Source organism: Zingiber officinale, chromosome 5A (genome assembly GCF_018446385.1).
Source record: "Zingiber officinale cultivar Zhangliang chromosome 5A, Zo_v1.1, whole genome shotgun sequence".
In the NCBI taxonomy this organism is placed as follows: Eukaryota; Viridiplantae; Streptophyta; class Magnoliopsida; order Zingiberales; family Zingiberaceae; genus Zingiber; species Zingiber officinale.
Window position 1 is genome coordinate 78,220,951 of NC_055994.1, and position 9,739 is coordinate 78,230,689.

A 9,739-nucleotide genomic window follows, 5' to 3' on the forward strand; every position below is an offset into this window, starting at 1 on the left:
TCACTTTATAGCTTTATTATTTAAATTTTGTTTATTATTGTACTATTTCAATTTTTTTAGTATTAAAACATAATGTATTTTTTTATTACAGACAGAGTCTTCACATGCGAAACTGAAGTTATATTTAGGAGATATCATGTCATCCCTACAAACATCTTTTGAAAAAAATACATAAGATGCTGAGAATATAGTTCGGAGATATTAAGAAGTCGTTTGAGAGATCTCTCAACATTCTACGTCATCAACATTTACATAATGACATTTTTAGTCAAATAAGGTGTCAGATTGCATTAGAGGCAATGGAATTGATTTCTAGTCAGCTAAAATGCATTGATGAAGTATCTCACCAGCTAGTCGGCAAATGCAACTATTCTATCAAATTTGTATACGGATTGTCATACGAGCATGATCTTGCACATTATCGTTACTTTTCAATTCCAATTCCGCTTCAGAGTATCAACGCTCATTGAAGGAGATTGTCGATGCACGTACATCAGTTTAATGGCGAGAGAGCATAACCTAACAAGACATTCCACGTTGTTGAGATATTAGATGGGATGGATCCATATATACGAGAACATATGATAGACAAGTTTTTCGATATGATAGATTCATCTCAAAGTACAGTTCGAGACCCTTCATACAAGTATACAACACATAACATAGAGGTCGACCTACAGGTAGAGATGAGCAAAGTGGACGTCACATACATTCCTTTGCAGATGCATCCACTTCAGGATCTAGGGTCTCTCAACCAACTACAACATCTCAAGGGAGAGGAAGACGTGGAAGGGGGTTGAAGGTTCGCAATACTCAAACGACCCATGATCACTCTCCAGTTTCACCCGTCCATGATACTTATATTAAGAAATTATCTGTGTCTCTGCAGTGTTATATTTCTCGCACTGTTGATGTTCAACTTGATGGTCATTATGGATTCAGCGCAATAGCTGCACTAATTGGGTATGGCGAAAAAGGTTGGTTTCAAGTACGATTCGAGCTTATAGAAGAGATTCAACAAAATAAAGATCTATATGATCAACTTTATCCAGATCGAAATTTGGTAACCAATCTATTATTCTCATTAAATTGGTTCGAGCTATAGGCACCAGAAATGTATTGGATGAACTCTATGCCTTTGGGAACTGTCATCGCATCAAGGTACAATCTTTTATTACATACATTTGGTGGGAGTGTTGGGAGTTGTTTTACTCACTTGCCATTAAGAACTTCTCAAGTTCCAAACCATGAGCGTTGAGAAATAGCTATTGCTCATGTTAGCAATCACTTCGTACAAGTTTTCTTACATCCTCATTACCCTGTACTACCCATTTCAACGTGGTGGTGGCAACATTCATCGTATGAAGTTAAAGGATGGGTCACTCGTTATAAGACACATGCTCATTTGGGGTACGAAGTAATAGGTACATCACCATCAAATGCGTCAGGAGTAGAATTTGGAAATAATATTGATTAAGATTTCTAGTTTTATATATTTTTGTATTTTTTTTATTATTACATGTACTCTTCATTTGGAAAAAAAAATGTTTATTCCTAAATTATGAATGTGTGCACTATTAATTGTTAGTATTTTTGTTAGCTTTAAATATATAATTTTTATTTTAATCTATATTTTTTAAATTTTTTACAAATAATAATTCCTAAAATTTATAACTAAAAATAAACAAAAGATTATAAATATATAAAAAATTATTTAAAAAAATGATAAAAAATTGATAAAAAAATTGATTAACAAAAAAAATAAAATCAATAAAAAACCAAAACTTGAAAAAAATAATAAATTGAAAAAATATAAGTATTATGAAAAAAATAATAAATGAAATTAATTAAAAAATATATTGATAAAAAATAATAAACAAAATTAATTAAAAATAAAACTGAATAAAATTTATATAAAATTGTAAAAATGAAATATTGATTAAAAAATAATAAAATTTATTAAAAAAATAAAACTAAATAAAAATTAACTAAAATTGAAAAAAATAGTGTATTGATAAAAAAATAATAAATTGAATTAATTAAAAAATAAAATTAAAGAAAAATTAAATAAAATTAAAAATATATAAATATGAGAACTATTTTTAAATAAAATTAATTAAAAAATAAAATTAAATGGAAAATAAATTAAAAAAATTAAAAAGAAGAGAGAGTAGAAGAGTCATTTGAAAAAAAAAATGATAATCCAAATTAATCTCATTGATTATTTCTGGGGTGATCGATCCGGTGTTACAAAAATTTCTCACCGACTACTAGGATAAATCGAAAAACGCACGCGACGGCCAATTCAGAAACCTAACATCCTTTGATTACACTCTCTATTTGGAGAGAAAATTCCTACAAATACATCGTAGGTAGGATTCGAACCGCGAGTATCCGGGAAACAACTTGAATGTCTTACCATGGTACCATGAAGAGAGGGGAGGTTGAGAGGAGGACTTTTGTTGAACACCAAAATTGGATAGGTTTAGTCATTAATTTACGATCCTACCCTCGGAGATTTTTTTCCTACCGTTCGCTTTGAGCAAATAGAGGGGGATTTGTTGCAAAGACGTGGCATTCACTCAAAAAATACAAGATCAAATGAGAGATCTCTCACGCTCTCTCGGTACTAAAGAGGATACTACGACTAATTAGTGACGCCGCTGACAGATTTATACTGATTTTCCTGCAGCAGAGGAAACGCCTTGCAGTTGCTCTAGAGAGGCCAATACATCAGACATCTTGGGACGGAGTTTCGGGTCGTCGGAGATGCATTGCAAAGCGAGTATGGAAACCGCAAGGGCTCCTTTCTTTGGGTACTGGCCTTCCAGACTCCTGTCCATGATCCGATATAATTTTCGCCTGTCTCCCAAAAAGGGTATCACCCATTCGACTAGATTCTGCTCTATTCCCATCTTCGATTTGTCCACAGCACGGCGTCCAGACAAGAGCTCCAACAACACGACGCCGAAACTATACACATCGGCTTTCACTGAGAGTCTACCTGTAGCAATATACTCTGGAGCTGCATATCCATGAGTACCGATGACCTGAGTCGACACATGAGTTTTATCGCCGGTCGGTCCAGCCTTCGCCAAGCCAAAGTCCGATAACTTAGCATTGAATTCCTGTATATGATTTATGATTTAAGATTCATGTTCAATAATAGATTTAGACAGATTTCGAAGGCGTACCGAGTCGAGAAGAATATTGGATGCCTTAAAATCCCTATATATGACTTGCGATTCGGCGTCGTGCAAGAAAGTGAGTCCTCTAGCAGCTCCAATTGCAACTTTGATCCTCGTTACCCATGAGAGTGGCTGAGAACCTCCTACAAGAAACACCCATCAAAATCAATGTCTCGAGTAGTTTTAGACGACCGATATGTAGTACATTGCGTACTTCTGAAGAGGTGATTTTCCAAGCTGCCTTTCGGCATGAACTCGTAGACAAGCAGTTTATTGTCCCCCTCTGAACAATAACCAATAAGCTTGACTAAATTTGGATGGTGAAGCTGACCTAGATAATCAACCTCTGTCTGCGATCATTTGCTAGAATTCGTCAAGACATTGTAGTGGCAACGAAGAATTAAACGAAAGCAGGCAATGGAGGAAGAAGGATACGAACCAGCCATTCCTTGTGACCTTGGAAACTTTCAGGTTTAAGCTTCTTAACTGCAACAGCCATCCCACATCCTGGTTTTGAAGCCGAAAAGGTTTGCTCATCGATCCAACCTTTATAGACATAACCGAATCCTCCTTCCCCCAGCAGACTTTCGGGTCGGAAATTTCTCGTGGCGTTTTTCAAGTCGATGAAGGTGAAAGCCTTCAGCTGTGAGGATGATAATATTTCACCTTCAGTTCTCGGTGTAGGAGTAGTGAGACTGCCTATCATATCACTAGAGGATTGCACAGATAGAGTAGACGGGGTCGAGCATGTTGTCCGAATCGAGGAAACAGAAAACAAACTTCTCTTACTAGTAACCGCTGCTTTCGAAGAACCTGTTTTATTGTGAAAGGGAACAAAAATAAGCAACAATAGACATCGATCTATCTCAGGGTCAAGCTCGAGAAAAGCTAATGTCCAGTTCATCAGTTAAATCAGAACGATCGATCCTCAGAAAGGGAATGATACTTTATGTAAAAGGAAACCTTCAAGCAAAAGAGGCAACTGATGAACAGAAGCGAGAAGCTACAATTAGAACGACAAACACCAGAAAGATGCCGACGAGATCCCAACTCGAAGCGGAAAATTTTCAAATGAAGATGACTCACTCGAGGCGTTCTGAGGAGGATGAGCGTTCTCGACCCGAGACGAAGAGTTCAAGCAATTACCCATGTCCTCTCCCCGCCCGGAAACAGAAGCGCTCACCAGATCATCGACTGAAGCCCTAGACTCTGTTAGATCTGAAGGAAAGCGAGCGACCGGCAGCCCCAAAGCCCGCTCTTTCTTCCTCGACTCGCCGCTCGAGAGGGGGTGGGCTTTCTAGTACTAATAACGAGCGGAGCGGCGTGGGAGGTCAGAGGAAGAGGGAGGAGGAGGAGGAGGAGGAGGGCGATATAATGTTCGTGGCGGTGTCACGGTGGCCGAAACGCGGTCCCGTTACATCAAGTTGGGCCTGCGGCGTCGAAGCAGGAGGAGGAGGAGGCCGACACAGTGCTCGTGGCGGCGTTACGGTGGCCGAGACGCACTCCCCGTTACATCGAATGGACCCACTGGGTGACGATTCACATGTGGAGAGCGACATCGAATTTTGTTTTGAAGCTTTCTTCCAATTTTATATTCCTTGTATGTTTTCAATTTTCTATAAATTAATTAAAATTATTAATTAATTAGTTCACGTTTTCCTATTAGCTAAATTAAATAATAAGGTTTCCGTTTCATTAAGTGTAATGTTGCTTAATTTTAATCAAAGAGAAAATGTTATATTATTAGTATGGATATTATTAGGGTTTAGTATGAGTCAGAATTGAAATCTCTCATAATTATTATAATAATTTTAAAAAAAAGATGAAATGAGATGTCATTTTGATAATAAATAAATAAATACTCTTTTAATTTATGTCAATAAAAAGGCATTCTTTTATTTTTTTATTTTTTGTCTTACATTATATAAGATTATTTTGGATCCTAAAGTCTTATTAATTTATATGCCATTATCAAGAAAAATAAAGAAATTTAGAGTAAATTCCGGATGAGAATTTACAACAATAAAAAAAATTGTGCATAACAATAAATATATTAATTTATTTATCCAGGGAATTAATGTGGGGGGCCAATGCATGTGATATGAAAGCATGCACAAGGTAAGAACGGGGGAGCGGATTGCGTGGGTCGCTTGATCATGTGAAATAATGACGCCGACAACTTTATCGTTGAGTGATGAAATCACAATGAGGTCATTCTGACGACAATTATTTTAATTGAGAAATTAATGGCTTGGTTTAGATGGGGCATTTTACTAAAAGCAATCTTTTTGGTTTAGAAATATAACTTTTGGGGGAAAATTTGAATTTTTTTAATCAAAATTACTTTCAGTTAAGCGCATAATTATTATAATATTCTAGTTATGGCAATTACTTTCAGTTATGGCAATTATAATTGTGACAGTTAGAGTTATTGTGACTAAAATAATATTGAGATGATTTATTATAATAATTATAATTGTTTGGTGTTTGATTGGGCCTATTGGTGTAGGTTATCAATAAAAATATTATGTGATTTAGGTAATGAGTGATTTTAGATAATGGGTGATTATCACCACGTCAACAATTGGAGAGTTAATAATTAGAGAATATAATATAATCTAATATTGTTGGGTTCAATTTTAGATAATACAATAAAAATTTATTTGTTTAGAGATTTTAATGTATAACTTAGTATTAAAAATTATATCACTTATAAAATAATAATAATAATAATAATAATAATAATAATAGTGGTGTAAATAAATAAATTTAGATAATATTTTAGATTTTTTGGGATAATTTTATTAGACTTTAGACTATATCTATTTAGTTTTTCTCAACTATAGTAACTAGAGTTGATTAATTCAATTAAACAAAGTTTTAATAAAAATCTAAGTTTAAAAAAAATTACATGCTGCCCACGCCAACACTACCTGATGAGCCTTCTGGTAAGTCGCATGTCACCTCCGACCCCCAGTGAGCGACAGGTGACGTTCGACAAACGGTGTGTGTGAGCATTTCGCTAGAATGGGGCAACGCCGAGCTGACACCACTTGTCGCACGTCGTTTTCACCAGACCGGTGAGCCGCTACCACCTTCAACCCTTAGACGACTCTTCCACATGAAGGAATGGCGACGACCGATGTGGTTGTATTCTCCATAACCCCGGAATCGAAAAAAATCTTAAAAAATATGAGATAATCACATTCTGAGTTGAATTCTCGAATTACTAATGTTTATTGACGGTGTCGGACATGCAAGATCACTCAGGAATTAATCATCATCTAAAACAAATAAGATTTTTGTTGATAACCTCAATGGATAATCTCAATCAAACACATCCATAGTTACATAAAAATAAAAAAATAAGATCACCTTTTTTTGTAAGTACTCTGAGTAAGTTTTGATATGATTAATAAGGTTAAGTTAGGTCATGTTGTATTTAATCCTTGTGTATAAGTGTGCAGGAACTTAGGAATACAGGAAGTCGAGCGGAAAACACAACTAGCAAGAAGGATGACACGGGAAGCAAGTCAACGGGTTTGGTGCATTCGAGGGACGAGATGTTGTGGAAGAATACACTGGCGGATGAGAAGGATATGCATGGTGCTTCCGAGGGACAAGAAGCCAGAGCGAAAATCTGCTCGAGGAGAGAAGACCAAAATTGGGTTCGGGTAACTTAACTTTAGGTGGCCAAAGAATCACCCAAGCAACCGGAGCGGAAGCCGGACAAGTCTGCATGTGAGGTGTTACTGGAGACGAAGGGTTCCCCATCGTTACTCCCTTTGCTGCAAGCGCCAAGGAGACGAAGGAGCGTCCTTTCCCCTTCGTCTTCCTCAGACTTCCTATAAAAGCAGTGTCCAAGCACATATCCAAAAGGTAAGAGGTGTGCGAGCGAAGCGGAGGTGATCAGCGAGTTTTGGGAGGTGATCATCGAGCAGAGGAGAACACCCAGAGGCCGGGATTTGGTTCGTGGAAGAGTTCGAGGAGGTTCCGTGAGGTGATCTTCTCGGCGACAGCAGCAGTGACGTCTCCGGCGATTCTTCAACGATTTCTTCGGGAAAACACCGTGAGTGGTTACCGCTTTGCTTCGCTTTAGTTTTCATGCTCTCAAAATACCAACAACGGTATCAGAGCACGAAATCATGGTTTTGAAAGCATGAAAATTGGCATGAGAATAGCTCGTTGTTTTTTTCTATCGCGAAGAAGATGAACAGTGCATGTTTTTTTTGTTCAATCGATTCAAATATTTGAATCAATTGAATAAGGAATTGAATCGATTCAATTGATGGTACAGTGCCTCACTCATGTGTTGAATCAATTCATAAATCGATTAGAAAAGAAAAAAATGGGATGAAGAGTGCTCATTTGACGAAGCGCAGTAAAGAATTTAAAAAAAAACGTGTATAAAAATTAAAGAGTGCATGCATGTTTTTTTTCTTTGCTTCTTCACGATCTAGTTAATATTTAATTAAATATTTATTTACTAATTAATAATACATACCTGTATGTATTTAATTAATTAAAATAAATAAATATTTAATTAATTTGTGGTTCAATTTACGAACATAGAACCCTATTAACTTGATCAATCAAACGCATGTTTGATTTAAATTATTAGTTGATTTAAGCAGACCAATTTGATCCAATGATACCTAAAGCTGATTTAAATTATTTATTAGTTTAACCAGCTCAGTTTATTATTGAATTAATTGGGGTAATCTTGATTACAAAAGTTGGGTTGATCAAATATGACCGGATTAGTTCTGTTGTGTCAGATTTGATCAAAAAGATTAGATTTGTTCTACTAGGTTAGACTTAATCCAATGGGCATTGGATGGATCAAACGAACCTAAGTTTGATCAATAAGTCTGAGATTAACTCAAATGGGCTTAAACAATAACAGAACATAGGTCCAATTAGATTAGTTCTAATAAGGACAATAGACTAAGTTTAACATCTGGACTCCTGATTGACCGGTCTAATGGGTCAGTCGACTTAAACTCCTGAAAATCGAAAAGATTTGTTTTCTTGATTTATAATGATGGTATGGCTATGTAAATTGAATTAAACTGGTTTTGTACAGACTTATTTAAATTCAATTTTTCAAATGGCACAGACGATTACCACATTGACTCATCGCGAAGTGTGGCGAAACCAACTCCGAGAGGAGATTCAAGAGATAAAGTATAAGTCTGCTTATGGAGTCGACGGACATGTTAGACGGCTAGATAGACTATTTTGGAAACTTGAGCAAGAAGAGTTTCCAGTCCTGGACAGTTATAGGATCTGGGCATTGTTGCATTCATTGCCAGAGTATCCTAGGATAATAGCAGACTATGTATGGGGGCGTCATGAAGGACGAGTCACATATTCAGTACTATGTAAGGAACTACTTCACCATATGGGTGAAGAAGAGCCTGAAGAGTCTGAAGAGGACCAGGAAATGCTCGAGGAAGATTCAGAAATGGATCTGATGGAGAATCCTGAAGTTGCCCCATCAGAAATTATCCCAAATGAGTCCAGGTTAATAAGGATAATGTTGGCTGCCACACTAGTATTTGTCCTAGTGGGAGCAGTGCTGGCTTATCTAGTTTACTAGTGTTCTGTTTACTGTCGTTATGTACGAACAGTGTAAGCTCATATAGTTTTTGAGTCATGTAATAATTTCTGTCGTTATGTACGAACAGAATTAAATAATAAAAAGTTATGTTATATGTTAACAAACTTGGAAATGATTAGTTTATTTCATGCCATGATTAGTTCATGCGAATATGATTTGTTCATATATCCATATGATTAGTTCATATGAAAAAAAATGATTAGTTCATTTTAATAATGATTCATTTATTAGATGGGATATGTGGAATATAATTGATCAATGTTGATTAGATTAGAACATACAAATGATGAGTGGAAACAAAGTTATCACTTAATTTTGTAAACTAATTATAATTTACACTGAATCAATAATTAATTGCACATATATGAATTACACTAAAATAATAAATAATTTGTTTATTTATGTAAATCATGACAACTAAAAATATCATAGCTGAACTCAATAAGGGTGAGAAATAATTTGATAACTACAAAATCTAGCACCTCAAGATACAATACGTTCTTGAGGAACAAGAAGTTCTAGAGGTTGTAAATCAAATCATGGAAGAACTAGCTGATGGTTCGACAGCATAGCATAGACGTGACCTTGATGCCTATAAGGCATGGAAAAGGAAGGACTTCATTGCTAAGGGTATATTGATTAGTTCAATGGTGGATGACCTGGTATTTGAATATTAGTCATTACCATCGGCTCATGCTGTCTAGGTAGCCCTTAGAGAGAAGTGCAGTGGAGTCAACCTGAGTAAGCTCCGTCAACTAATTATTAAGTTTGATAGCTGTAAAAAACGCTCGAATGTTACCATGGCCCAACATCTCAGGGAGATGAGTAACATGATTCGAGAGCTTAAGACTGCTGGTTATGCGTTGACTGATGAACAACAGGTTCAGGCAGTCATTCGTTCCCTTCCTGATTCTTAGGAAACGATGAA

General features: G+C 36.0%; 1 protein-coding gene across 3 annotated transcripts; it reads right to left on the reverse strand.

The window, feature by feature from the left end:
* Positions 1-2,557: 2,557 nt before the first annotated feature.
* On the reverse strand, positions 2,558-4,549 carry LOC121980674 (probable serine/threonine-protein kinase PBL3). Of its 3 annotated transcripts, none has more exons than XM_042532816.1 (5): positions 4,275-4,549; positions 3,628-4,001; positions 3,403-3,538; positions 3,195-3,328; positions 2,558-3,128 (listed from the first exon to the last, which is right to left on the reverse strand). In XM_042532816.1, exons 1-5 carry the CDS (start codon positions 4,336-4,338, stop codon positions 2,673-2,675), a joined length of 1,164 nt encoding a protein of 387 aa, XP_042388750.1. In that variant the 5' UTR covers positions 4,339-4,549; the 3' UTR covers positions 2,558-2,672. The 3 variants fall into 3 exon arrangements, with proteins under 3 accessions (XP_042388750.1, XP_042388751.1, XP_042388749.1); XM_042532817.1 differs by having other exon boundaries at positions 3,195-3,331; positions 3,628-3,831; positions 4,275-4,546; XM_042532815.1 differs by having other exon boundaries at positions 3,195-3,331; positions 4,275-4,541.
* Positions 4,550-9,739: the final 5,190 nt, after the last annotated feature.